This window comes from Elgaria multicarinata, chromosome 18 (assembly GCF_023053635.1).
Source record: "Elgaria multicarinata webbii isolate HBS135686 ecotype San Diego chromosome 18, rElgMul1.1.pri, whole genome shotgun sequence".
Classification (NCBI taxonomy): Eukaryota; Metazoa; Chordata; class Lepidosauria; order Squamata; family Anguidae; genus Elgaria; species Elgaria multicarinata.
The window spans coordinates 26,187,383-26,213,307 of record NC_086188.1 but is presented as its reverse complement, the minus strand read 5'-3'; the positions used below and the strand labels follow the sequence as shown (position 1 = coordinate 26,213,307).

The following is a 25,925-nucleotide window of genomic DNA, read 5'->3' as shown; positions in this document are numbered from 1 at the left end:
CAAGCGACCAAGAATCTTGTGGCGCCCGAAAGAGCACCGCGCGTCCCTTGGGGTCGAAGCTGGCAGGGGAAGCCGGAGCTTGATGCCGAGTTCGGGGATCAACTGTACTCCCTGCATGCGGCCAAGTGGACCACAGTCCATGAAACCGGATGCCCCAACGAATGTGTCCGCTTTTCAAGGGTCACAAGACTCTTGGCTGATTTTGCTGCAATGGACTTAACAGGGCTCCTCGCTGGAAATCGATACAATTGCCGGCCGAGACAGATAGATGTTTGAGAGGGGGTTCTGGGGATTGTCTCAGTCAGGAAACAAAACTATTCTGCTGTGTGGGCTACCAATTTTCTTATGAAGGCCAGGCAAAGAGCTCTTTTCTTCTCTGAGATGAAATCAGGCTCTGATGTGGGGTCCCTCTCTTAGGCCTCCATCCCTGCGCTCTACGACACTGAAGCAACTAAGCTGGATGAGTTTATCTCCGACTCTCTTCAGCCCACTAAGCCATTTCTGGACCAGGCGCGCAGCGTCGTGGACACCATCTGTGCATTCTTGAGGGATAAATGCTTCAAAAATGTGCCCCAGCCCCAGCCCCGGGTGATGAAGATTGTTAAAGTGAGTGCTGGGGAGCATGGGTTGCAGAGATTCAAAGGGTGGGCAGGGGAGGATCCATCTCCACAGGCACATTTATGTATTTATTGCATTTATATTCCACCCTTTTCCCGCCAAATGAAGGAAGGTGGGTTTCCTAGAAGCCAGCATGGATGGAGAGGGAACAAAAGAGATTTGAATGTAGCCACAAAAGCCGTCCCATTTCATGGCTTCTTAATTCTGTTCTTCTTCTGCTAAGAACGCAGAGCAGCTCTGAAGCCAGGCCTGCAAGGTGGGAGGCCGGAGAAGGGAATGCTGGTTTTGTCTGGGGCCCAGAAAAACACCTCTCCTGTGAATCAGGCAAGATTCATGCAGCAGCCCTGTTGAGTTCCTGGGCTATTCAAGTTTTGGGGGAGATTGCAGGGAGACTTCCAGGGCTATATCCTGATAAGCACTTGGGGGTCTGGTCCAGCCAGGACCCGCACTAACCAGGGCCAGAGCTACACCAAGCAGGATATAACACTTTGAAAACGGTTTGGAAACAGTATATGGAGTGTGTCCTGGGCCCCAGCAGTTGTCCAAACCGTTATAAACCATTTTAAAGCAGTAGTGTAGATCCTGCCCAGGTTTAAGGATACCAATATGAATCACGCGCTCCAGTCTAACACTTATCTAGGGCTGTGCACAGACCCCCCCCCTTTCGGACCTCATTTCGGACCTTCTGAAATGGGCCCGTTTCATTTCGGGACCTCCCTGTTTCTGTTCCGTTCCAAATCTGAAGAAAAATCTGGACCTCCGAAACACTATTCGGACGCCATTTTTTCCATTGACATGCATTGTCCGAAAGAAACGCCTGTAACTACTTTATTTTTAACGATAGAAAAATTAAATTTGGTGAGCTTACAGATACCTTGGAAATGCTTACTCATGTCCAATTTTAGACATATCTATCCATCGGTTTTCTTGCAATGAATTTTTCAAAATGTGAGTTCCAGTAATTTCAAAGCACTATAATTTCCTCATTTTCCAAGATATACACATGGAACCTTGCAACATGATAGAACCTAAGTAGGGCTTGATGCATGGTAATTTTGAAGCACATAGGTTAATCCGCTGATTTTTAGTGATTTTTTAAATAGGGGGATGGCTTGAGGGTAAAATCCTAAAAATAATCCTAAAACCTTTTTAAAAATCACTAAAAATCAGCAGATGAACCTATGTACTTCAAAATTACCATGCATCAAGCCTTACTTAGGTTCTATCACGTTGCAACATTTCACATGTGTATCTTGAAAAATGACAGAGTATTTTAAAAAATAATAATTTTAAAACCTCAAACTTTTTTTAAAAATCCTAAAAATCAGTGGATGAAGCCTTGTGTTTCACAATTACCAGGCCTAAGTACATATTTAGAAGCTCTCACTTTGCCAAGTTATGTGTATTTATCTTTTAAAATGATGGAGATAAATGCATTTTTGTAAATAGGGGGATGGTTTGAGGGTAAAATCCTAAAAATAATCCTAAAAATCAGTAGATGGAGCTATGTGCTTCAAAATTTTAAAAAATGTGAGTTCCAGTAATTTCAAAGTGCTATGATTTCTTCGTTTTTCAAGATATACACATGTAACTTTGCAATGTGATAGAACCTAAGCAGGGCTTGATGCATGGCAATTTTGAAGCACATAGATCCGTCTGCTGATTTTTAGGATTATTTTTAACATTTTACCCTCAAACCATCCCCCCATTTACAAAAATGCATTTATCTCCGTCATTTTTAAAGGTACATAACTTGGCAAAGTGATAGCTTCTAAATATGTACTTAGGCCTGGCAATTGTGAAACACATGGCTTCATCCGCTGATTTTTAGGATTTTTTTTTATAGTTTGAGGTTTTAAAATTATTATTTTTTAAATACTCTGTCATTTTTCAAGATACACATGTGAAATGTTGCAACGTGATAGAACCTAAGTAAGGCTTGATGCATGGTAATTTTGAAGTACATAGGTTCATGTGCTGATTTTTAGTGATTTTTTAAAGGTTTTACAATTCCCCCTTTACAAAAATGCACTCATCTCTGTCACTTTTAAAGGTATAGACATGGAACTAGGCACCATGACAGCCTCTAAATAGAGTCTTAGGCATGCCAAGTTTGAAGCATAATGGTTCATCCCCTGATTTTTAGTGAATTTCTACATCTCAAGCCTCATTGAGGACTACTACCTTGAGAGATAGTTTTCTAAAAAAGAAATGAAATTCCAGATACAGACCTGAAAATTAGCACCATGGTAGGTCTTCAGAAGGACTTGATGCTTGGCAATTTTGAAGCACATAGGTCCATCCACTGATTTTTAGGATTATTTTTAAGATTTTACCCTCAAACCATCCCCCTATTTAAAAAATCACTAAAAATCAGTGGATGAATCTATGTGCTTCAAAATTACCATGCATCAAGCCCTACTTAGGTTCTATCATGTTGTAAAGTTGCAGATGTGTATCTTGAAAAATGACAGAGTATTTTAAAATAATTTTAAAACCTCAAACATTAAAAAAAATCCTAAAAATCAGTAGATGAAGCCATGCGCGTCACAATTGCCATGCCTAAGGATATATTTAGAAGCTATCACATTGCCAAGTTACATGTCTTTCCCTTTAAAAGTGACAGAGATAAATGCATTTTTGTAAATGGGGGATGGTTTGAGGGTAAAATCTTAAAAATAATCCTAAAAATCAGAAGACGAACATATTTGCTTCAAAATTGCCATGCGTCACGCCCTACTTAGGTTCTATCATGTTGCAAAGTTACATGTGTGTATCTTGAAAAATGAAGACGTTATAGCACTTTGAAACGACTGGAACTCACATTTTTAAAAATTCATTGCAAGAAAACCAATGGACAGATCTGTCTAAAATTGGACATGCCTAAACATGTCCAGGGTATCTGTAAGCTCACCAAATTTCATTTTTCTGTCATTAAAAATAAAAAAGCTATAGGCATTTCTTTAGGCTAATGTAATCCTATGGCAAAACAAAACACAGTTTGAGCCAAAATGGCGTCTGAAGCTCTGAATACGTCCGAAGCATTTCGGATCGATCCAAACCACTTCGGATCGTTTCAGACCACTGCGGCGGAGCCTAGGGAACCCTTCCTGAAGACCCGGTTTCTGTGCAGCCTGTTCCAAATCACACGTGTGGATCCTCTCCTGGGGTGAAGGCTGTGAAATTGTTGGGGGTAACCTCGGCTGGCTACTGCTCTTGCAGCTGTGCCATCTCCTTCTCGTTGTTGTTGTTTATTTATATAGCGGCATCATTGCACATAGTAAAACAATAAAACAGAAACTCCCTGCCACCTAGGCTTACATTCTGATAAAATCACAAGAAAACAACAAGAAAGGGAAAGGAATGCATCAATCATGCACAGGGGACACTAAAAGCAACATTATAAAACAGTAAGATCAAAGTCAAGTTCTAAAAGCTTTGGGAAAAGGAAGAGTTTTCAGCTGAGCTTTAAAGACCTTAAATGGCCATTTTGGGCCCTTTCTACACCTAAGGATTATCCCAGGCAAATGGAGAGATCGTCCCTGCCTGCTCCCGGGATCCCCTCTGTGTCGTTTGCAAGCGCAGGGATGATCCCTGGGGAAAAGGCAGGTGTAGAAACGGCCAGAGATGTTTCAGCACCCATTCCTTCTGCACCCATTGAACCATTTCTGTCCCATCTCCTCTGCAGCAGGGGCAAGGACCTGGGCGGCACATGCAGTGGGTCGGCCTCACAGCCCTACGGGATCTCTTTCAGTGGCCCAGGCAGAGGAGGGGAGAGTTTGGCCCTCCTCCTCACAACTGTCCCTCTAACTGCTGCCCGTTACTTTCCCCACGGGATTGAATGGCAGCAGTTGGCATGTGGCCCGCTTCCAAAAAAACAGCATATGGATCATGGATCCATGGAGTCTCTGTATACAGGAAAGCAGGAATGCTTCAAGAAAGTGACCTCGTGGCATTCTCTTTCCCAGGGAGGCTCCTTGGGGAACGGAATGGCTCTGAAAGGGGGCTCAGATGCTTCCCTCGTGGTGTTTCTGAGCACCCTCCAAGGCTCTGCAGCCCAGGAAAGAGGCGAGGAGGACGTCATCCAGAAGATTGAGGAGGGGCTTGGGCAGTGCAGCGTCCAGGAGCCAGCCGAAGTGGACATCCATCCTAATCTGGTCCAGGGGAGGGCAAGAAAGACAGTCAATGGTATGAAAGACATCTTGAAGGAGTAGGAGGTGGTTCGCCTAAAGAAGAGGAGACGGAGGGATGTGTGTGGCTACAACTCTTCAAATGTATTTATTAATTATGATATTTGTATACAGTACCACATCCAAGCAGATTCCAGAGCGGTGAACAAGGAGAGAGGAAATGAAACAGAGATGAAATGATAAAAAGATAAGAAATAAAATGATAAAAGACATGATCCTGAGCCTGTTCAGAAAACACGCTAACCCATGGATTGCCCGCTAACCCTTTTTCAGCAAATGGTTAGTGAACATGTTTAAACCGTGGTTATGTAGCCACCATGGTTAGGGATGGTTCACATGACACGCTAAGGCATGTGAAGGAGGGAGGAAGCAGCAGCCAGGCACCTCTCCACCGTGCCTGGGTCCAGCTCCAGCTGAGAGCCCCCTCCCTCCTGCTGTCAACTGTCTCTGGAGAGGCCACCAGTGAGGGAGGAAGCAGCAGCCAGGCACCTCTCCATCGGGCCTGGGTCCAGCTCCGGCTGAGAGCACCCCTCCCTCCTGCTGTCACCTGTAACTGCTGAACTTTCCAACTAAGATTGTAGTGCCTGAATTTCCTTTCCTTTCCCCCCTCCTCCTCCTCCCTCCCAATCCCCTTTCCTTTTGTGTCATGTCTTTTAGATTGTAAGCCTGTGGGCAGGGACTGTCAAGAAATACTTTTGTAAGCCGCCATGAGAGCCTTTTTTGGCTGAATGGCGGCATAAAAATCCTTAAATAAATAAATAAATAATAATAATAATAAATAAGGCACAATGTTTAGCTCAAAATGCTTGGTGCCCCTACTGAAAAGGTCCTGCCTGGACTACCCACTTCTCTAAGTACATGTAGAGGAAGGATAGACAGCAGAGCAAGAAATGCTGATCTCAACGATGTCCATGTGTTTGAAGCCTGCAATGCCACCGTTGCAGCGTTCCCTAACCAGCACCTCGCCTTGGGTACAGTTTGAAGGCAGGGCAGGGTGCCTCGCCCTTCTCCCCACTGTGGGGCAGCCCCCCTCGAAGATACGGAGTGGGCAAACCCCCCCCCCACAGGGTGCTGTAGGGATGCCCCATGGCAGGGGCTGGGCCCAGGGGCGTCAGTGGACTTGGCTGCACTCAGACAGGGAGGGGGGGGCACAACATGACCGACTCCCACACCTGCGTTACTTTGCTTGAAGGCTTCACTGTATCAAACTCAGGGCTATTCTAACCTGTGCCAAACCAGGTCCATTTCCTACTTAAAAATAAGACAATACTTAATCATACAATTAAGGTATCTGTTTACTTTATTAAAAACAAAAACAAAAAAAACACATGCTAAACAATGTGCAGTGCAAAGTGACACCAGACAACCAAGTGCCATATAAATATGTGCAAAAGCATTTACGCTGGAGGAAGCGCAGGAAGAGAACGTACATTTGTGGCCTTGGGTCCACACAGCCTCCGAGGGGCCACTAGTTTTCCGAAACCACAGCAAGGCATTTTTTCTTTTCTTTTTACAAAAACGGCCTGGGAGAACATGAAAGATGTCCACCTCCAAACTTCATCCCATGCAAGGAGGCTGCAAGGGGTCCCGTCACAGTATGGTGCAGTAGAACCATTTGTCCGCCCAAGGGACCTGCAGCTGAAAGAAGGACACACAAAGACAGGAGATCTGTGACTGAGCGGCCAGACTGGACCAGACACCATTCACACAACGAGCGCTTGCAAGGATGGCTTTCTATAAAAGTGGGCAGCAGGCCAAGAAGGCCTAATCTGGATCAGGACCCTGTCTGGGGGAATGGAGGGGCAAAGGGAACATCAGGACCTGTTCCAGTTGGACCGACCCCTGCACGGGGCCAACTGACATCATGAGGAAAGGATGGAGGAGCGAGGGACATACAGGAGAGCAGGCAAAGAGAATATTTGGGTTCGCTCCAGTTTGCGTGCCACCCCCGAAAGACCACGGGGAAGTGGGGCCACTCCACCAGCCCTGCTGACAGTCTGGCTACTTCTTTCCTCTTCCCTCCCTGTCACTCTTTCCCTTTGTGTCGTGTCTTTTTTAGTCTGTAAGCGTGCAGGCAGCAACTGCCGTGTTTTTCTGCTTGGCCAGAAGCCATATTCCTTTTTTTGCCAGATGATGCATGGGGCAGAAGCCTTTCAGCTGATGTCTCGGTTGGCGGTGCTGGTGAGGAGAAAACCCCTCATCCCTGCCAAAGAAGCGTTCAGCCAAAGATGTGATCAGACAGACAAGGAGATGCTGGTGCAGGACAAGATGTCCTGGTAGAAGAGTTTGTGTGAACTCAAAATCCCTGTCTATACCTGTAGAAACTCCCAGCATCCCCCAGCCATTATTCCCAAGAATGCTGGGAGTTGTAGGCCTTTTCTCTCTCTCTCTCTGGAGGTGCATCGGATTGTGCCCTAACCCACGTGAGGCATTTCACCCTCACCGGAACATCCCAGTGAGCAACCGGGGATCCACTGACGTTCTTGCAGCATCTCTGTTGAGAACAGCCTTCAGCTTCTTTAGCAAGCAGATCCCAGCGGCTCCCCTCTCCAAGGTTCCTAGTTGGATCAGCTGGGTCCAAGAGTACTGGTCTGAAATCCAATAGCAGAAACAGCCAATAAGGGATGGTGAAAAAAGCGCTGAGCCTGGGAGACCCGGGTCCAATGCCTCAGTTAACTTTCAAAGCATTGGGCACGCGTGGTCAGAACAAGCAAGCAAGAGCAGCAGCGTCACACCAGGAAAATCTCATTTCCTTGCCGTCCCTCCTCTGCCCACGTTTTTGCCCCTCATGACTTCCTCTTGTGAAAGAGGAAGTAAACAACGTGCCCATTCAGTGGGGAGTTTTGATCTCGCTGCTTCTCCGGCATACAGCAGGAGACAGCGGCAAGTTCCATCTCAAAAATAATTTGGATTTACCGCGATCTTTTTTGGGGTCATGCGAAGACGGCTAGAAGGGGCAGGACGTGCACAGGACGCAGACGACAACGTGAACAGCGCCCCCGAAAATCCGTGAGTGTCCAGTAACAAGCGTGCAATAAAATGCTCATTGGATGCCACCTCTGCTCTGTACCAGCCTCAGGTATTCCACCTGCTAGATGGGAATCTTACATTGGAAGACCGTAGTGCACTCTTTTACCCTCTGGAAGGCAGGAGGGAAGGAAGGGAGGAAGGAAGAAGAGGGATGAGGCAAAGCCATGAGGTCAACGCACATGGCCCATGTGACAAAGCGTGTGTGTGCGTGTGCACGTGTAACAATGCTTACTCCTGTGAGGTCTTAGGGCACCGGGCCAATGAAAGGACAGGCACAGAAGGTTGGGAAAGGGGCAGAAGCCAAGTCAGTTGGGGATACGTAGTAGCTGAGGAGAAAGAGCGGAAGGGACACCTTTCCCCGCAACAGAGGAGGGCTGGGCCTGTCTATGCTTTCCGGTAATGGGGTGTGCGTGTTCTTATAGGAAGGAGGGAAGGGAATTTTGTATGTCAATGGGAGGGAGGGAGGGAGGTTTGAAGACCCTGTTTGTCATGGCGGGGGAGGCTTGCTTTCATGCAGTGGGAAGAGGCCGTGTTATTGGGGGCTCTTGGAAAGGATGCTGGTGTGGGACATCACTGGACCCTTGAGAGGGAAAGAGGGAGGGAAAGACGGAAAGGGCCTCTGAGTGTCGGCCCGGTGGGAAGCTGCCAAAGGTGTTTCCATCCAATCGTTTTCAGACGACCAGCCCCATTTCCCAACTACCAGCCCCCCTAGCAACGCAGGAGTGACACGGGTAGTAAGTAAGTGATTCCTTATTTGCAGCCCACGGACCCTCAAAACGTCATTTAAATGCAGGTCTAGGAGAAAACGTAGACACAACTGAGGGATACGAGAAGTCCTGTTTCCAGGAGAAGAACAGGCCATGGGATGTGATCTGCTGGAGACTTTGGCCACCTGCACGGTGAGGGCAACTCGTGGCTCTCTAGATGCTTTGGCCTTCAATTCCCATCAGCCCCAGCCAGCATAACCAATGGGGGGATGATGGGAACTGTAAGCCAAAGACTGCCTATGCCTGCTTTAAGGGAGCGGCGTCCCCTCCCCTGTTTGTTGGCAACCTAACAGCAGATTCCAGGGCGACTGCATTTCTCTCCTGGTCTGTCTTTCAGCAAAAGCACAGTCCCGCTCTTCCTCCAGCTACGTACAGGGGTGCTTATTGGTGGAATCTGTGAACACCAGCATGGAGCAGGCAGACGAGAACCTTCAGCATCCAGGGGGTTCTGACACTGGTGCGTATTTTAACCTGTGAAAAACCAGGGCACATAAGAAAAGCGCAGGAGGCTGACCTGGATTTCCGGAGCTGCCCTTGCAAGTATCCCTTGAGGGTCTTATCCTGAAAGTCATAGTTTAGGGTCCAAAATATGCAGAGCTGCCTGTGCTGCTGGAGGAGCCAAAGCACCGTGCGGAACCCTTCCGCCATGTCAAAGGCCGTCTTTCCGCTTCCTTGTTCCCAGGCGTAGACAGCCGGCAGCTCCAGCGCGTCCTCTGGGGGTAGAGACTCCCCACTTTGGAGCTGCGTTTCGTATGGATGGATGTACTAGCAAGGAGAGAAGGGGGGGGAGATGGGGGCGTTGAAACTTTGAGGGAGCGTCCAGACGAAGGTTTGATCATGCAATTGTCCTGCCTCGTTCACAGAACTTTACAGAGGGTCCAAATCACATTCCTTTTCCTCCCTTGTTTTCCCACCACTTCTTAGCAAATAAAAACCATCGATCTTTTTACTTAGCAAATAAAATCTGTCAAGGAGGGAAAGATGGTGGAAATGCACAAGGCCTTTTCACTGGTAGCACTAGGAACCGTCTGTGTGGAAGCAATCGTGGATGACTCCTGGCATGCAGAGAATAGAAGCGACAAAATGGAAATCCAAAGAGCATTTTTTATTATTATTGTTACATGCAGGAAATAATTGCTCTTGCCTGGTTTTGTTTGCTCCTTGTTGTTGGGGCGTCCTTTATATGTTCTTAATCAGGATGGTTGGTTGATGTTCAGTACGGGCTAATGGTTATTTATTTATTTACAATCTTTATAACGTGCTCCATATCTAAAATAGATTCCGGAGCGGTGAACATAGGAAGAAAACAGTACAAAGAGAAAAAGATTAAAACAGCAAATTAAAATGGTTCAATTTAAAACAAAATACCAATGAAAACGGTGGCTGGTGACTTGAAGAATGCTTCCTGGAAAAGAGTTAATTTCAGGAGGTGCCAGAAGCAGTGCAATATCGGCACCTGCCTGACCTCCAGGGGCAGGGAGTTCCAAAGGGAAGGGGCCACCACACCGAAGGCTCTTCTCCTGGTGGATTCCAATTGGGCCATGGGTCCATGTCAAACCCCCAGGAGCAGGCCCTCCAATGACCTCAGTGATCAGGCAGGGTGGTGAGGGAGAAGGCTCTCTCTCGGGTATCCTGGTCCCAAGTTGTTTTGAGCTTTGTACACTAGTACCAAAACCTTAAACCTGGCCTGATAGTCAATAGGTAGCCAGTGCAGTTCCCCCAGCAAAGGAGTTTCATGCCGAAAAGAGGCAGCTCCTGACAACAGCTGAACTGCTGCGTTCTGCACTCGCTCCAGTTTCCGGAGCAGCCTAACGGTTAGAAGAGGGTCTCCAGAGAGTTTGGGATCTGTGTGTTTGTGTGTTTAATGGGATACTCATCAGGTGACGGCACCCTTTAGCTGAAGGGACTGGGTGTCGACAGAAAATGCAAGGTGGGGTTTTGAAGTTGGAGGCAGAAAGTGCTGTGGAGGCGCCTTGGGCCATAGGATCGCTCTACGGCAGAGGCGCAGTCAGAACGCACTTGCCCCAGGGCTGTTTGGAGGAGGTGGGCGAGGCGGAGGGGCAAAGGGCAGAATCCCCCAAACACCGGCATATCTTGGCTTAAGCATCTTACTGCCTAGAACAAAACCTTCGAAGAGGCATTCCAAGCTTTTAGAATGGGGGAAAAGCAGTGTAAAAGCTGAGAAGCTACAAAGTGATTGTCAGTTGAGGGGCAACTGGGTGGTGCCTGGGCCACCTGGGGAACACTGGAGACCTGGATTGGGACCCTCATTGAGCTGCATCAGGGCCCTGGCCCTGAGTTTCAGCACCCCTGTTCTATGGGGATCTAACTTAGGGTAACGGATCAGTTGCCTATGAAGCACTGCCTCTTTGCCTCCTCTTTGCTGGTACATAGCAGAGGGAAGAATGTCATGGGAGGGCTCACTTCATCAGCTTGGCTGAGGGACCAGAAGCCATTTGGCTCCTGCCTTCCATGGACCCTTTGCATTCAGCCTGTTCAGTGTAAGAACTATGTCAACTTTAGAAATTGGTGCAGAGTTTGCTCCTCTTCCCTCCCCATCCCTTTTTCCTCCTGTATCTGTTTACATCTAATACATCTGCCTTTTCCCCTCTTGCATGGAACCCTAGGAGGCTTACATAGTCCTCTTCTCCTCCATTTTATCCTCACAACAACCACCCTGTGAGGTAGGTTAGGCTGGGGAGTCAGTGTCTGGCCCAAAGCCACCCAGGGAACTTCATGGCCAAGTGGGTAATTAGAACCTGCGTCTCCCGGGTCCCGGTCCCACCCTCTAACCACTACAACCACACTGGATCTCTCAGATGCCCCCCTGCTTTTGGGTTTCAGGTTTGCCAAGTACTATCATTGCAGCAGGAAGAGCACACGCACCTTGATCAAGGCTTACGGAATCCGGATCTATGTCATTGTGCACGGACAGGTGAGAGATGAATGCCTTTTTCTTCTTCCGCCCCCACCTCAACTGGGTGGAATTTTAGGGTGCTTTTAGGATGTTTTTACAATGTATACTATGTTTTTAGTCAGCATTTTATGTACTGTATTTCTTCAATTCTAAGACGCCCTTTTCCCCCCATATAAACATCTCTAAAAATGGGGTGCGTCTTAGAATCGCAGGTGTGTCTTAGGTATTTGTTTTTTTCCTGTTGGTGGTACTGAAATTAGTGTGCGTCTTACAATCGATGGCGTCTTACAGTCGAAGAAATATGGTATTTTACACTTACTGTTGTTCCCTGCCTCGATCAAACTGGAGAGGCGGGTAAGAAATATTAATAATAATAATAATAATAATAATAATAATAATAATAATAATAATAATTTTACGGTTCCCAGAGCAATGTGGGACTCGCCAAGTAGGGAATGGCTTCCATATTGCCAAGGTTATCATTTGAAGTACATCTAATAGGAGTCCTTCGCCCTTTTCTTTAGTCCTGATGTGGTGGTGGTGGAATCTAGGAGGCAAAAGTTGCTGGTTGGAAAGGTCTAACCCCTCCTACTTACATACAGTGGGCTCAATCCAGTTCAAACCCCCCCCCCACGTGCCTACACTAGGGTAAAACAAAAAGGCTCACCTGGACGCTGCACCTTTAACATAGCCCCTGGTATAGCCCTTCAGAGGCTGCTGCTGATGTGGAATTCTTCTTGTGCTTCTCCCCCTTAGGCTGGGAAGTTCAGCCTCATCCCCACCATTATAAACCTGGCCACAGCGCTGACATCCGTGGGGGTGGTAAGTCGTGGCACTGTGGCTGCTTTGTTCTGTGGAAAGGGCCTTTCTTTCCTTGTCCAGTGCTGATGCCCCTTCTCTCCTGCTCCCCCGGCAGGGCTCCTTCCTCTGCGACTGGATCTTATTGACCTTCATGAATAAGAACGACGTGTACAGCACCCGGAAGTTTGACCAGGTATGAGCATGCAGCGTGCACGGGATAGGGGTGGACGAGAACTATGCTCCTGCTCACAAATCGTACAACTCCAAACATGAACCAGAAAATGTTTATCAGGAAATGTTCACAATTCAAATTTACACTTGTGCAACTGCGCACTGCCAAAAGCATTCCCCTCCAAATTCTGCGTTTTCATGCTTCATCCTTGGGGGGGGGGGGGGGATGCACATTTTTGATCTGGAAAAATATGCATTTTTTTCTTCTCCAAAGCATATTCTTTTTCAAGTGGGGAAAATGTACATTTTTAAAAATGCATTTATTTTCCCTATGGAAAAAAGAACAAGAAAATAGATGCTTGCATTTGGGAACATGAATGAGGAGAAATGAGCTTCTAGGAATCATCTGGTGGATGGCAATGAGCTCAAGAATTGCATTTTCATCCATCCCTAGCATGGTAGCAGATCGGGCAAACCCACACCCTTTGCCTGCACATCACAGGGGACGAGACATTGGGCAAACCATCGTCCAAAAAACCTGACCACCAATGAAGCATCACCAAACAGCTTCTGAGAAATGCCAGGTTTGCCCAGCAGTTTTTGAACTGCCTCGCTTTAGGCGTGCTACTCTGCCCCCAGCCCAAACAAATAATAATAATAATAATAATAATAATAATAATAATAATAATAATAATAATAATAATAATAAAGGAAAATAGTTTTATACTAGCCCACCCCATGTGCTATTTTTCTATTTGTGGGTAGGGAAGTTTGCTGTTTTCTTTTTAAAGTAGAGGGATGTTTTAATTTATTGCATTTAAATACCCTGCAAAGATCCTCCCATAAAGTCTTTCTAACGCTATAAACAACGTGATCGGTCTAAAATGTAACAGTCCGTTTCAGCGGAGGCTGGCGGCTCCGAGGTCAGTGGGGCGGTGAATCCGCTCCGGGTTTCAGTTGGACCCAATAGCTCCTTTAGATTCACCGCCCCACTGACATCAGGGCCACCAGCCTGCACTGGTCCGTTCTATGCCTTATTCTGCTGCAAGTGTAGGCCAGGCCTGGACCACTGAGGGATGGAGGGAGAAGGGGCCACCCATGAAGGAACGCTGTGACACCTTCTTGCCCTCCGCCCCAACACAGCCTGTTCTCAATAAGGTGCCTCACCTCCCCACCCACCCTAGATTGGGAGCACGACACCCCAGGCTATTAATGGCCTCTCTTTTCTCCCCCTTCTCCCCAGGTATCCAGGTGCCCGGAAGGAACTCCGTCAACGGAACTCAGCACCACCGACTCCTGCACGCGGGCCTCCTCTCCCATAGACCCAAAGATCCCCGTCCATCTCTGAGGCTCACCCCTCCCCCGTTTCCTGCCCATTTGCCAGGACTCCTTGTACGCATCTGACGAAGCAACCTCTTCCCAGTAAAAGCTCACACCACAAAATAAAATTAGCCGGTTGTTAAGGGACCAGGGGACTCATCTCAGTTTCACCACAATATTCGGGAATCTTTCCTTCAGACTCCAAAACACCCATGTGGATGGCGTGAGGGAGGCAGAATTTCGGCTGCCTGGGCTTCTCCTGTCCGGACCGAATGCCAGAACCCAATCACTGAAACCTGGGAGTAAAAATTGATGCTGACAGCAGCTCTGAAGCAAAAGTCAGAACACCAGCCTTTCTGTGCAGGGAAAAGGAAGCGCAGCTAATGATCAATCAAGGTCATTCCCATGTGACTGTCCAGGTTCCTTCACCTGGACAATCACATCATGGCCTGATGGTACCCTGGCTGGTAGCAGACAGAAGCATCCAGCCAAATGAAGCCACTCAGGTGTGCAGTAAAAAGGGCCGGCTGATGTAACTCCTTGACTTTTACCAGTCCGGCCCCAGCTTCAGTTCTTATTACCGCTTAGGGCAGGGGGGGGGGGCAGCTCGTGGCCCTGTAGACATTTTGGCCTTCAGCTCCCCTGAGCCCTCACCATTGGCACTGATGGGAGCTGTAAACTAAAACATCTGGAGGGCCATAAATTGCCCACGCCTGGCTTAGAGGATTTACCAACCAAGTATTATATTCTAAGAGGAAGCACCAGTCTAAATCGGGCTTCTTGTTTACTGTAGTAGTTCCCAAACTGTATGGCAAAGTAGAGTTATATGTAGTGGGAAATGAAGTTCATTAAGGGGTGATGAGAGACCAGAGCATCCTCACTCCAAAAAAGAAAAGAAGAGATTGCTTCCCACTAGGTCACTACACGAGATTCGGCTTTCACCCCTTCCCAGAACAGTCTCTGGGTGAGATAAATTGCTGGTTTGTCTACACTCAAGAGGAGATTGCCCACAGCATGAACTGCAGCTCTGGGCTGGTGTCCTTCCCAACAAGAACCATGCCCAGCTGGTAGATTCACGCAGAAAGACCAGAGGGGGTGGTGGTGGTGGGATCCCTTAAAGAGTGGGGTTGTTTCCATGTTCTGAAAGCAAGCCTGTAAGAGTGGTGAATCTTCAGCTTTAGGGTGACCATATGGAAGGGAGGACAGGGCCCTTGTATCTTGAACAGCTGTACTGAAAAGGGATTTTCAGCAGGTATCCTTAGTATGCCTGCAGCACCTGGTGAAAGTCCCTCTTCCTCACAAGAGTTAAAGCTGCAGGAGCTATACTACAGTGACCAGATGCAAAAGAGGGAAGGGCTCCTGCAGCTTTCACTGTGATGCTGAAGAGGGAATTTCACCAGGTGCTGCGTGCATACCAATGATCCCTGCTGAAATTCCCTTTTCTATGCAACCGTTAAAGGTACAAGAGCCCCCTGTCCTCCTTCTCGTACGGACACCCTGTAGCAAGCTTCTCTGCTCGTGATCCTTGTCAAGAAGGGACAGGGAAACTCACTATGGGATGGCCCCAACACACCTGTGGAGTTTCACTGCTATACAGTGGGGGCTCCGATGTCACAGGGGAAATGAATCTGCTCCGGGTTTCAGCCAGGACGCCTTTAGAGTTCTGACTGAAACCCAGAGCAGATTCATCACCCCACAGACATGGGAGGCACCAGCCTCCATTGCTTTTATACCCTACAGCCTTGAAGTGGGAAAACACTCCAGTGGGATGTGCAGTGGACAGCAGCTCTCAGTCCCCCTGAGAGCGAAAGCCAAGCCAGGGGGACCAGGCGCAAAGGAGGACTAAGCCGCAGCACCTGGTATAGCTTCTCTTATCCTGACATGAAACGCTGTGCTTACCAAATGCCCCCCCCTTTCTACCCAGAGGTCGGTCGGTCTCCCTCCATGTGAAACTGACCAGGCTCTAAGATCAAGGCAGGCACCTGCCCAGGGAAGGGACACCTGGGTTTGGAAACTCTCTCTCTCGGGCTGCTTGGCTGTCATGAAGCTTGCTAAGTGTTTGGTTCCAGACTTCTTTTTTTAAAAAATTGGCCAAGGCATTTAAAATGGTTCTGAGCTGCAGTTTTACCATACAGCCATGACCTTATTTAAATGCCATCATTTTTAATCGGTTAACTTTTTAAAACCGTTCTATTTATTATTTATTATTACATTTATATCCCGCCTTTTTTCTTCCAAGGAACCCAAGGCGGCATACATAATCCTCCTCCTCTCCACGTTATCCTCACAACAACAACCCTGTGAGGTAGGTTGGGCTGAGAGTCTGTGACTGGCCCAAAGTCACCCCGTGGGTTTCCATGGCCGAGTGGGGACTAGAACCCGGATCTCCTGACTCCCAGTCCAACACCTTAGCCACTACACCACACTGGCTTTTAAGTCCAGCATCGCGCTTTGAGGAACGTTGCTTTAAAAGCGGACTTTAAAACAAGGCGCAGAAGCGCTACGCAACCCACCTCCGTGCTGCTCCATTTGGGAATCAGCCCCGCTTGTTGTGGAGAGGACACACCGGGGTGGTTGTGCCGGCTCTGCTAAGTGCTTGTTGAGAGCGCTTAAGTCAATTTAAAAAAGCATTCGGAGGTAATTGAGACAGTGAACCACACATATTTCTTCTGCTAATCAGATTACCCGGCTCTTCTGTGCCTGCAAATCCCAGCACATTACCAGCTCCCCTGATCCCACCAAGGCGAGAGCAGCCGCTGCCATCAAGAACACCCCCCTCCCCTCCCATAAAAACGGAAAAGCTCCACTGTCTTTGTGGGGTGGGGTGGGGTGGGGGAACGGGACGGGACGGGACACAGCAGTACCTATTCCAGAGGTAGGAAATGGAAGTTGCAAGGTCCCTGGGTGCGAGCTAACAGGATCTCCAGGCGTTGCATCCTGAAGATGCCAAAAGGCCCAGGCTGACAAAGAAGAAAAGGATTTGTGACAAAGAGGTTTCATTTGGGTAAGAATAAGAATGGAGCAGCAGCAGCACCCAATAGGCGTCAGTCGTGTTTTCAGACTCAAGCCAACTCTGCAACAAAAGACACATGTTTTAACCCTACCTGCCCAGCTTCCAGATTTTACCTAAAAAGTTGAAGGAAGACGTGGATCTTTCACTTTTATATAGTTACACAGGAGGGGGAATTTGGTAGATGCAAGCTAGTCGTACAGGAGTAAGAAAAGCTGGCCTGCTGAGTTTCTCTTTTCTGTTGAAGATACTGGAGTTCCCTTTTGCTTTCTGACACTTTCTTTTACTCTTAAAAAAATCCGAAATAAAGAAAGTGGTGATGCCCCTGCTGCAACCAACCACTCTAAGTTTCACGCATAGGTAAGAGGTTACATTCTTAGGTACAATTTAAAAAAAAAAATGATCGTGGACTCTCAGAAGTAACCAACGCAAACTGCAGGCTGCCAACTCCTCTCAAGAGTTTCTTTCCCTGCAAAGCACAATTTACACAGCACACCCAGCTTCTCTCTGGTTTCTTCCCTAGTGGGGGGGGGGGGGCAAAGAGCCAAGCAGACAAAAGTACAGCGTGGTAATTGAATCAGGCCGCTTCCACGAGGCAATTAGATTGTGGAATCCTTTTGGGAAAACTCCTGTTCCCCAGTCTTATCAGGGGGGATGATTACTGATCCAGCTGACTTAAAAAGGAACAGTGCTGGGGTCCCTCACGAGCCGCTCCCTGGCAAGGTGTTGAGCCTGCTGGAACGAGCCTTCAGGGAGGGGGCATAGCCTAGCATGATGGAACACATGCTCAGCACGTAGAAGGTCTACGGTTCGATCCCCGGCTTCTCCAGGTAGGACGAGGAAAGAATCCCGCTGGAAACGCTGCGGAGCTGCTGCTGCCAGTCAGCGTTGACAGCACTGGGCTAGATGGACCAAAGGTTTGACTCAGTATAAGGCAGCTTCCTACGGGCTCCATCACACCAGCATTTTATCACACTCTCGTCCTGCCTGGTGTGCGGTTTTGCACCACATGACATCGTGCCTGTCCACCCTGCCTCTTCCCCTCCCTTTTCCATGTTTTCATAGAGCAGAGAAAGTCTGGATTATTTTCCCCAAACGGAATTAAAGCGCCCTTCAGCCCCCGTGTAGTGCCATCCTCTCGCTATTTCCTTTGTTGGGGGCGTGTGCTTTGAAGGGAGAGCTTGCTGACGAAAGGGGAGGGCGGGGCGGTTCTCCTCTTTCAGCACGCCGTGTCGAACCAACGGACTTGTGCTGAGTCGGTTGATTGGCCTTTTACTGCTCCGACCTCACCCTCGCTGCCCGCAGAAATGAAGCCCAGCCGATGAAATGTTAAATTGCTAAACAAGGCTGGATCACAATGCCCATCACAATGTTACATGCCCATCACAATGTTACAACCAATGAACTGGAGGCAGAAGAAGGGGCAGAGTGGAAGAGCAAACAAGCAAAAGGGAGGTTTCATCGGTATAGTGCGATACCACGCCAGTCCTTCTACAACTTCATTGGCTACCAGTCCAGGTCCGGGCCCGATTCAAAGTGCTGGTACTAACATTCAAAGCCCTAAACTGTTTGGGGCCAGGTTATTTGAAGGAACACCTCCTCCCATATGTGCCTGCCCAGACCTTAGGATCATCCACAGGGGTCCTTCTCCGTGAGCCCCTGCCGAAGGAAGTGAGGCAGGGGGCTACTAGGAGGAGGGCCTTCTCTGCTGTGGCACCCGGGCTGTGGAACGAGCTCCCGAGAGGTTTGCTTGGTGCCTACATAGTTTTCTTTCCGTTGACAGCTTTTTATTTTCTCAGTATTTTAACACCTATTTAAACTTTGCTGTTTTAATCTCATATTTTAACCTATATTAATTTTTGCTGCGTGGTTTTATTCTGGTTGTGCTTTTGATATTGTATTTTGTATTTGTGTTTTAAATTTGTTGGTTGTTTTTATGCTCTTCATGGTTTTAATTTTTGTGAACCGCCCGGAGAGCTACGGCTATTGGGTGGTATAAAAATGTAATAAATAAATACCACAAACCCACGTGAAAGGGGCCATTAGCTTGACATGCGAATGAAACGGAGCTAGAAATCTTGGACGCAAACTGGGGGGGGGGGGGAGTAGGTGTGCTGGAGCCCTATGTCAAGCCGCTGCTGCACAGCACCCACTGACACAAGCAAGTAAGGTGGCGTCCAGAGGGAAGATCAAGGGGCCAGAGCAGCTTCCCTATGAGGAAAGGTTACAACGGTTTAGACGGTTTCGCTTAGGAAAACGGTGTGTGAAAAGAGGGGCACGACAGAAGCGTGTAACATTATGCAGGGTTTAGAAAAAGTGGAGACTAGTTCTCACAGTGGTAGAACTGGGGTTCATCCCATGAAGCTGAATGGTGGGAGATTCGAGATGGATAGAAGGAAGGACTTCTTCACCCAATGCATAGTTAACCTATGGAATTCACTACCACAAGATGTAGTAACGGGCACCAATTTGGGCAGATTTAAAAGGGGATTAGACACATCCCCATGGCTATTAGTGCTGATGGCTACACATCACCTCCTGCATTGGAGGCAGTCTGCCCAGGCATACCAGTTGCTGGAGAACTTGTGCTGTTGCTCTCCTGTCCTGCTCGTGGGGCATCTGGTGGGGGCCGCTGTGGGAACAGAATGCTGGACTAGAGGAGTCTTTGGTCTGACCCAGCAGGGCTCCTCTTATGCCACAAAGGGGGTAGGGAGAGGATCCAGAAGTGAGGCAGGTGGGGGCCAGGCAGCTGTGCCCACCTGCATCCACAGGCTTTGCAGGCCCAAAGTGGGAGGTGGGGTCCTCTTCGGGCTTTCGGCTCCACCGCTGCAGCCAGCAGGACTACAAAAAAGGCAGGTGGTTGCATGAAGGCCATCAGGCGAGTCAGCCTTTTCCGTTTCAATGTTTTTCTCCTTCCCCCTCTTCCTCTAATGAGTGGCGCCATTGGCGTGATTCCCCCGCCCTGCCCTGCCCTGCCCAGGATGAAGGCGACTGTGGGTCACAGCCCCAGGTCCAGGAGGAGCGCGTGGGCGCGCTCGCTTCCTCCCATTCTTTGACCAGGGCCGCCCAGACTTCTCCGGCAGCTCTATTAGGAGCAATCACGACTTCTTTACTGATTCATGAAGAGTGGGAATTGCCTGGGAGGTGCCATTCTTCAGAGCTGGCCAGGGAGGCTGTGCAGACCCCTCCTCCCCAGATGAAGGCTAGGAGAAAGCAGGCTAGACCAGCGGAAGGACCGGAGGGGGGGGGGGAGCGGAAACGAGGATGGCAGCAGCAACGCTCAGTGAGCCACTCTCACGGCAGGACATCCCGGCCACTGCGATGGCCCTCCTGGGGTCTTGTGGGCAGCCACCCCTCTCCCCTCAGCAGCAGATGACAGTCGAGCCTTTTCCCGGAATGGTTCTCTGCTCCTGGGTTTGCGCTACAGCATCAAACCCAGGCTGCATCTATGGTTGTTTTCTCAGCTGCTCGGGGGGCGACAGGAGACACATCCAGACGTCCTGATTTCCTAAAGCCCAATCAAGCCACAGGTGTTCCCTGGATGCTCACTGCAGCGGGGTGGGAGGGGAGGGAAGACCCCCAACAGAGCCCAGAAAATTACTAGCTGCCCAGACTTCAGCAATGGGGGTGGAGGAGGGGAAACCTCAGGCTGAGTTTCTTTCCCGCATGCTGTGACAGGAAGCGGCTCTCAGGGATCAATAGTTGATCCACGGTGGTTTCGTCTCGCTGCTGCTCACCTGCCTGGCGGTGGAAGCTGGAGGCAGGCGGGTAACAGCTGCCCCCAAGAGGAGAGCAGGGTAAGTACAGCTGCTGGGAAGGGCGAGAGAGTGTGAACGAACCAGCGAGTGCTCAGCACCATTGGGAACTGCTGATATGGAGGAAAGAAGTTTATTTACATCAGTGTAAAAAGAAGAAGAAGAAAAAATCCAAATCAAGAACAGATTAAAATTTGGGCAAAAATAGCCCCATAACCCCAGTCTTTTGTCATATTTTGCTCCCACAGCCCAGGGAAAAAAGGGGCAAGAAGCAGCAGGGCTGTGTGGTCACACATCTCCACCGGCTGGTTTCTGGAGACGTGGGGTCAGTCTGATGCTGGGCCCACGTAAGGCCTTCACTGGAGGTATCGGGACCTGCTCCTCGTGCTGCCCTGCAGCATGGAGCCAACCTCAGGTCTCCAAACGTTTTTGTCCCAGGGCAAAGCCAAACCCCGCAGCTCAGGTCCCGAGACTCCATAAGGCTGTGAACCGGGGGGAAGCTGCCGCCTGCCGTGCCTGGTCTGCTGCAGCGGGAGCCTCGCCCGGCAGTGCCAGGGGGTTCTCACAAGAGAAGCCGAGGGTTCATCTGAAGCAGCCAGGTAATGTTCTCCAGCAGGTGGGACATGTGGTAGTGGCGGGCGATGCTCTGGAAGACCTTCAGATGCTCCAGGAAGGTCTGTGCAGGAACAATGAGAGAGACACAGTGAAAGGGAGAAGGGTCTTCCTTGAGCACGGAGCTCAGGCAAGAGAGGATCTGCCTTGAGCGAAACGCAGGTTCCATGTGGAGAGACTGTTCAGGGCAAAACACGTACCTTGGTGGGCAACAGGAGGTCAAAGTCTCCGGCGCAGCTGCAGTAGACGGGCATGTGGGTATCCTTGATGCCTTTGCACTTCAGGCACACCTGAAACAAATGTGGCGCTTGGGATCAGGCCCCCGCCTACCTGGACGTGCCAGACGCTGCTCACTGCTTGGAGCAAGGTCAGCCTCTCTTCCCCTGCATGGAGCCACACAGCCAACAGGGACTGGAAGGCCATTCTCCACACACAGTGCAAGGGGGGGGGGGCTACATCCCACCATGCCGACCTCTGTGATCCTGACCTCAGCGTGCCACAAAGAGCAGGACCAAATAAAGGGTGCAAAGGCAAGTCACAGAAGGCTCGAGGAAGCGAACCAGGCTACATAAGACAGATAAAGGGGGGTTGGATGAGGGGAGACCAACCAAGCCTGCTTCATTCATCTCTTTCCTCTAATCGCACTCGCCTCCTCCTCCGTGAATGTGTCTGCATTCCAGCTTTGTTTAGACCTGCTTTCGGGAGAAGACTGAGCCAAAGTAGGGACTGAGCACTTCGGCCTTTTCTTTGTCATCTGTTATCAATTTGCCATCCTCGTTAAACAGCTGAACCATCATTTCTTTCAGTTGTCTTTTACTATGCGCATACCTGAAGAAAGTCTTTTTATTGCTTTTAGCATCCCTCACTAGTCTCAGCTCATTCTCAGCTTTAGCCTTCCTGAAGCCATTCCTGCACTTCTGTGCCACCTGTCTGTACTCTTCTTTTGTAGTCCTGCCTTCCTTCCACTTCCTATGTGTGTCCTTTTTTGTTTTCAGGTCACCTCTAAGAATTTTGTGGAGCCACACTGGTTTATTCAGTTGTATTTTATCTTCTTTCCTTGTTGGAATGGTTTGTAATTGTGCCTTTAACATTTCCTTTTTTAAAAAACAAAAACAAAACCCCCCACCCATCTTGGACTCCTTTTCACATTAGGGCCACTCGTCATGGGACCTTACTTACCCGTATTTCTTCAACTGTAAGATGCCATCGATTGTAAGACGCACACTAATTTCAGTACCACCAACAGAAAAAAACCCTCAGACACACCCGTGATTCTAAGACGCACCCCATTTTTAGAGATGTTTATATAGGGGGAAAAGTGCGTCTTAGAATGGAAGAAATACGCTATCACAGTTTTACTAAAGTGGGTGAAATACTCTAGCTTCGTCCTCTCCCCAACTTTAGTTCTCAATGTGGAGGGGTTGAAACCAACAGTGTGGCAGCAGCACCGAAACATGCATCCCCCCATGTGAAGCCTGAACTGCCCAGGAGCAATTCCACCTTTTGGCAACCTGTTCGTCAAACCAAAAAGGACTTGTCCTGTTGAGCCCCAGCACGTGGGCTAAGCTCCCGTTGCAGTGCTGTCCGATCAGGAATTGCACGGCCGAGAAAGGCCTGCGAGCGTGCCCGGCCTGCTTGAAGGGCCCAGCAGGGCTCCACAGCCAGCCGTGAAGCCTCCCCTCCTCACCAGGTCTTGAAGGGTGAAGGCCATCAGCTTCTTCTGCAGGGCTTCCACCAGGGCCATCTCAATGGCATCACAGTCATATTGGGCTTGGCAGTTGGAGCATGCCCAGTTAGGCAGCACAGAGCCGTCCTATGGAAGAAAAGAGGCGGAGACACGTGGCACGAGGGAAACGGAATAGGATAGAAACCATGGAGAAGGTTTCAGGGACAATTGCAGGCATCGCCACTTAAAAAGGTGCCAAGAGTAACTGAGATGAAAGACCTCTTTCCGCCCGAGACCCTGGACAGCCACTGCCAGCCACAGCTGACAATACTGGGCTAATAGGACCAATAGCCTGGGCTGCTGTAAGGCAGCCTCGCCCATTCCGAAGCCCTGGGCTTAGTCCAGGGAGGCCAAGATAAGAGGAGGAGGCCGATTCTGAAGAGGAGGAATATTTCGTTCGGAGTCACAGGGAGCCCTTGCTCAGATGCGAGGCCGGGGCAGTCACAAGGAAGCGGACAGAGGCGCGAGGCACGCTAAAAGGCTCTTCTGGCTCTCAGGAGCCTGCACCCAAGTCTGTTGCCCAAATCTGGATGAGCCCTGCTTGCCGGGACGTGCCTCCGCGTGGGCTGCACGTTTCCTCCTGGAGGTGACAGCTGTGGGCACACCCAGTGAGGCAGGTGGTCACCGCTCTGTTGCACTGCTGCCCAAGAACTTGGGACTCCCAAAGGACTTGATTCCGACCGTTCCTTATTAGGGATAGACGGACTCACCTGAGTCCGTGCTCAGCGGGCTCTTGAGGAGCTGCTGCTGTTGCCAGCCCACGTGAGCCCCTGGAGGGCCAGGCAAGCGATCCAGGAGTGCCCCACAGCTGCCCGCTCCTCCACACAAGCCACCATTTTAATGCAAAATGGGGCTCTAGATTTTCTTATCTCTAATGTCGCGCACAACAGTGGCCATAAAGGGCCATTCCCAAAATTAGAAGCTGCGTAGCTTGGCGGATGGTGGTGGTGGCGGCCCACAAACGCGGGGTCGAGGGGAAGAGGAAGGTGAAGTCTGATGGACTGCCAGACTCCCTGGGGCGCCCGTGTGCTATTCCCGACTAACTTTGCGATGGGGACATTTGCTGAGTGGGCCAGAGGTGCCGCTGAATGAACACGACTCTCTCTGTGGTGGAAGGACCGGAAGAGGAGGGTGGTCCCCTGCCCCTGAGGGAGTCAAGATTTGAATGGGGCCTGAATGGGAGAAACCACCACGTCCCAGAGGCAGAGCTTGATGTAGCTTCTAGATGGGGGAACTCAGAAAAGGGTTCAAAGAGAGGGATGCAGGGGCCCTGTGGCAGGGCAGGGCGTGGGAGAGCGGCAGCATGGAAGGGCACGGGCCGGACGGTACCTGAGAGAGGACTGGGTCCTTGCAGAGGTCCAAATCTCTGCAGAAGTTGCAGTTCTTGCAGATCACCTCTGGGAGGATGTAGGAGCGACACGGGTCCTGGAACTGGGCCTCCTCGGAGAATTCCCCCACTTCAATGAGGCGAAGAAGGTCCCGCTTCAGCTTGCTCACCTGGTTGGTGATGTTGGTGTCCAGAGACAATACCTGGGTGGGTGGGTGGGGGCGGGGAGGAGGGAGAGGAGAAAGGGAGGCGAGCTCACACATGGTGACATCACAGTTTCTCTGCTGCTGACCCAGCCAGAGCCACCTGCCCCCTACACAGACCAGCACAGCAGAGCGGCTCACCTTGCAGACGTATTTAACAAACTCCAGTGCTGGATTGTTGAGCATCAGGTAGGAGCCGGGCAGGGCTGGGAACATCTCCGAGGGCTCCGTGGTGCGTCGAGTACCGCTCACCTTCTTTTGGATCTTCTGGGTGATGGTGAAGAAGCTCTGGGTGAGCTCATTGGAGACATACTCTTGAGAGAAGGTGATCATGCCTGGGGGCGAGTGTGGGAGAGAAGAGGGAGGGAGGGAGGGAGAGGCAGAAGGGCCACACAAGTCACGTATCAGAGAAGATGCGTCACTCATTCAATATTTCCAGGTCACTTCTAGGGTATGAAAGGGCATTCCAATCTTGACCTCCTCCACCCTTCCTCTTCAAATTGAGGGCCAAACACCCTCTGTCAACACTGCCCTCTTTCTTTCTTTCTTTCTTTCTTTCTTTCTTTCTTTTGTACAAGCTACGAGTCTATTTTAAATGGAGTGGGGGAGAAGGAAAGGAATAAAGTGTAATTGCGAGGGAGACTGGAGCAGGCAGGGACCATCAGAGCCTGAATCAGTTGGACCCCCCCCCCCCCCAGGGCTAAGTGCCATCTTCACCCTGTGGGGAAGAAGGAGCTGTTGGTTTGCCCCTCCATTGGGAGATGAGAGGACGGAGCAGGGCCTTCCCACCAGTCTAAACGGTCTCCTTAATTTCTTTTTATTTTCTCCCTCTTCCCTCCCCATCCACTTTTCCTTGTGTGTCATGCCTTTTTTTAGAATGTAAGCCTGAGGAAAGGGACTGTCTTCTTTATTGATACATTGTAAGCCGCTCCGAGAGCCTTTTGGCTGAGGTGCGGGATGAAAATACTCTAAATAATTAAAACTACTTCACACGCATATAGCTCTTCACAGAGTTCAAAATGCTACACATGCAACTGAAGAGCATTTTGTTGTGAATTGGGGGGTGCCCATCTCTTGCCACAACAGTTTGCTAACTCTCCTCTGGACCACGCTAACTTAGAGACAGGTGCAAGATTGGGGAAAGAAGTCCTTGGTCACTCACCAGGCATGGCACCTGTCTCTCCCACAGCCTCCTGGGAAACCTGGCTGCTCGCTCGCCTCTTGACAGGGGTGCTCCCAGGGCCGTTACGTTGCATTTCCTCCTTCATGCTATGGTACACAGCAACGATGTAGGCTGGGAAAGGAAGCCCAGAATGTTGAGGGCTTAAGCAGCAATGCGTCTGCCTCACACTCTGCTTGCAGGGAGCTCTGCCTCTCCCTGTCCCACGCTCTACCTCGGGGAACAGAACTAGTTTTGGGAGGGGGCAGATGACCCTCCACCCAGTGCTTCGTGGAATGCATGATGCTAGGTGGGTAGG

At 49.7% G+C, this 25,925-nt stretch overlaps 3 protein-coding genes and 1 long non-coding RNA gene across 4 annotated transcripts in view; 2 read left to right on the top strand and 2 right to left on the bottom strand.

The window, feature by feature from the left end:
* Nucleotides 1–348: 348 nt before the first annotated feature.
* Nucleotides 349–5,259, top strand: LOC134410677 (2'-5'-oligoadenylate synthase 1-like). Its single transcript, XM_063144081.1, has 2 exons — nt 349–606; nt 4,587–5,259. The coding sequence occupies exons 1-2, from the start codon at nt 592–594 to the stop codon at nt 4,830–4,832; spliced, it is 261 nt and encodes an 86-aa protein (XP_063000151.1). The 5' UTR covers nt 349–591; the 3' UTR covers nt 4,833–5,259.
* A 957-nt stretch (nt 5,260–6,216) lies between these two features.
* Nucleotides 6,217–9,689, bottom strand: LOC134410524 (2'-5'-oligoadenylate synthase 2-like). The gene is made up of 3 exons (XM_063143829.1): nt 9,120–9,689; nt 7,252–7,399; nt 6,217–6,446 (listed from the first exon to the last, which is right to left on the bottom strand). Exons 1-3 carry the CDS (start codon nt 9,251–9,253, stop codon nt 6,399–6,401), a joined length of 330 nt encoding a protein of 109 aa, XP_062999899.1. The 5' UTR covers nt 9,254–9,689; the 3' UTR covers nt 6,217–6,398.
* Nucleotides 9,690–11,521: 1,832 nt separating this feature from the next.
* LOC134410525 (uncharacterized) lies at nt 11,522–13,852 on the top strand. Its single transcript, XR_010026273.1, has 4 exons — nt 11,522–11,540; nt 12,279–12,344; nt 12,439–12,516; nt 13,738–13,852. It is a non-coding gene; the product is annotated as an uncharacterized LOC134410525 (long non-coding RNA).
* Nucleotides 13,853–20,740: 6,888 nt separating this feature from the next.
* The window catches only part of POLE (DNA polymerase epsilon, catalytic subunit), a 63,458-nt gene continuing 58,273 nt past the window's right edge, over nt 20,741–25,925 (bottom strand). The window contains exons 41-46 of the mRNA XM_063144242.1: nt 25,610–25,741; nt 24,589–24,782; nt 24,247–24,447; nt 22,879–23,004; nt 21,392–21,481; nt 20,741–21,255 (exon numbers count right to left, since the gene is read on the bottom strand). Of these exons, the coding sequence (XP_063000312.1) occupies nt 21,142–21,255; nt 21,392–21,481; nt 22,879–23,004; nt 24,247–24,447; nt 24,589–24,782; nt 25,610–25,741 (857 nt within the window). The 3' untranslated portion in view covers nt 20,741–21,141. The remainder of the gene's footprint in view (nt 21,256–21,391; nt 21,482–22,878; nt 23,005–24,246; nt 24,448–24,588; nt 24,783–25,609; nt 25,742–25,925) is intronic.

Bases quoted from the DNA above. Each gene is read 5' to 3' on its own strand.
- LOC134410524 (XM_063143829.1), bottom strand. From the start codon at position 9,253: ATGGCGGAAGGGTTCCGCACGGTGCTTTGGCTCCTCCAGCAGCACAGG. The intron at 7,400-9,119 runs GTCAGCCTCCTG...ATTGGATTTCAG, and splicing joins GGGCAGCTCCGGAAATCCAG to ACCAGTACTCTTGGACCCAG. The intron at 6,447-7,251 runs GTGAGGGTGAAA...TCCTTCTTTCAG, and splicing joins TTGCTCACTGGGATGTTCCG to CTGCAGGTCCCTTGGGCGGA.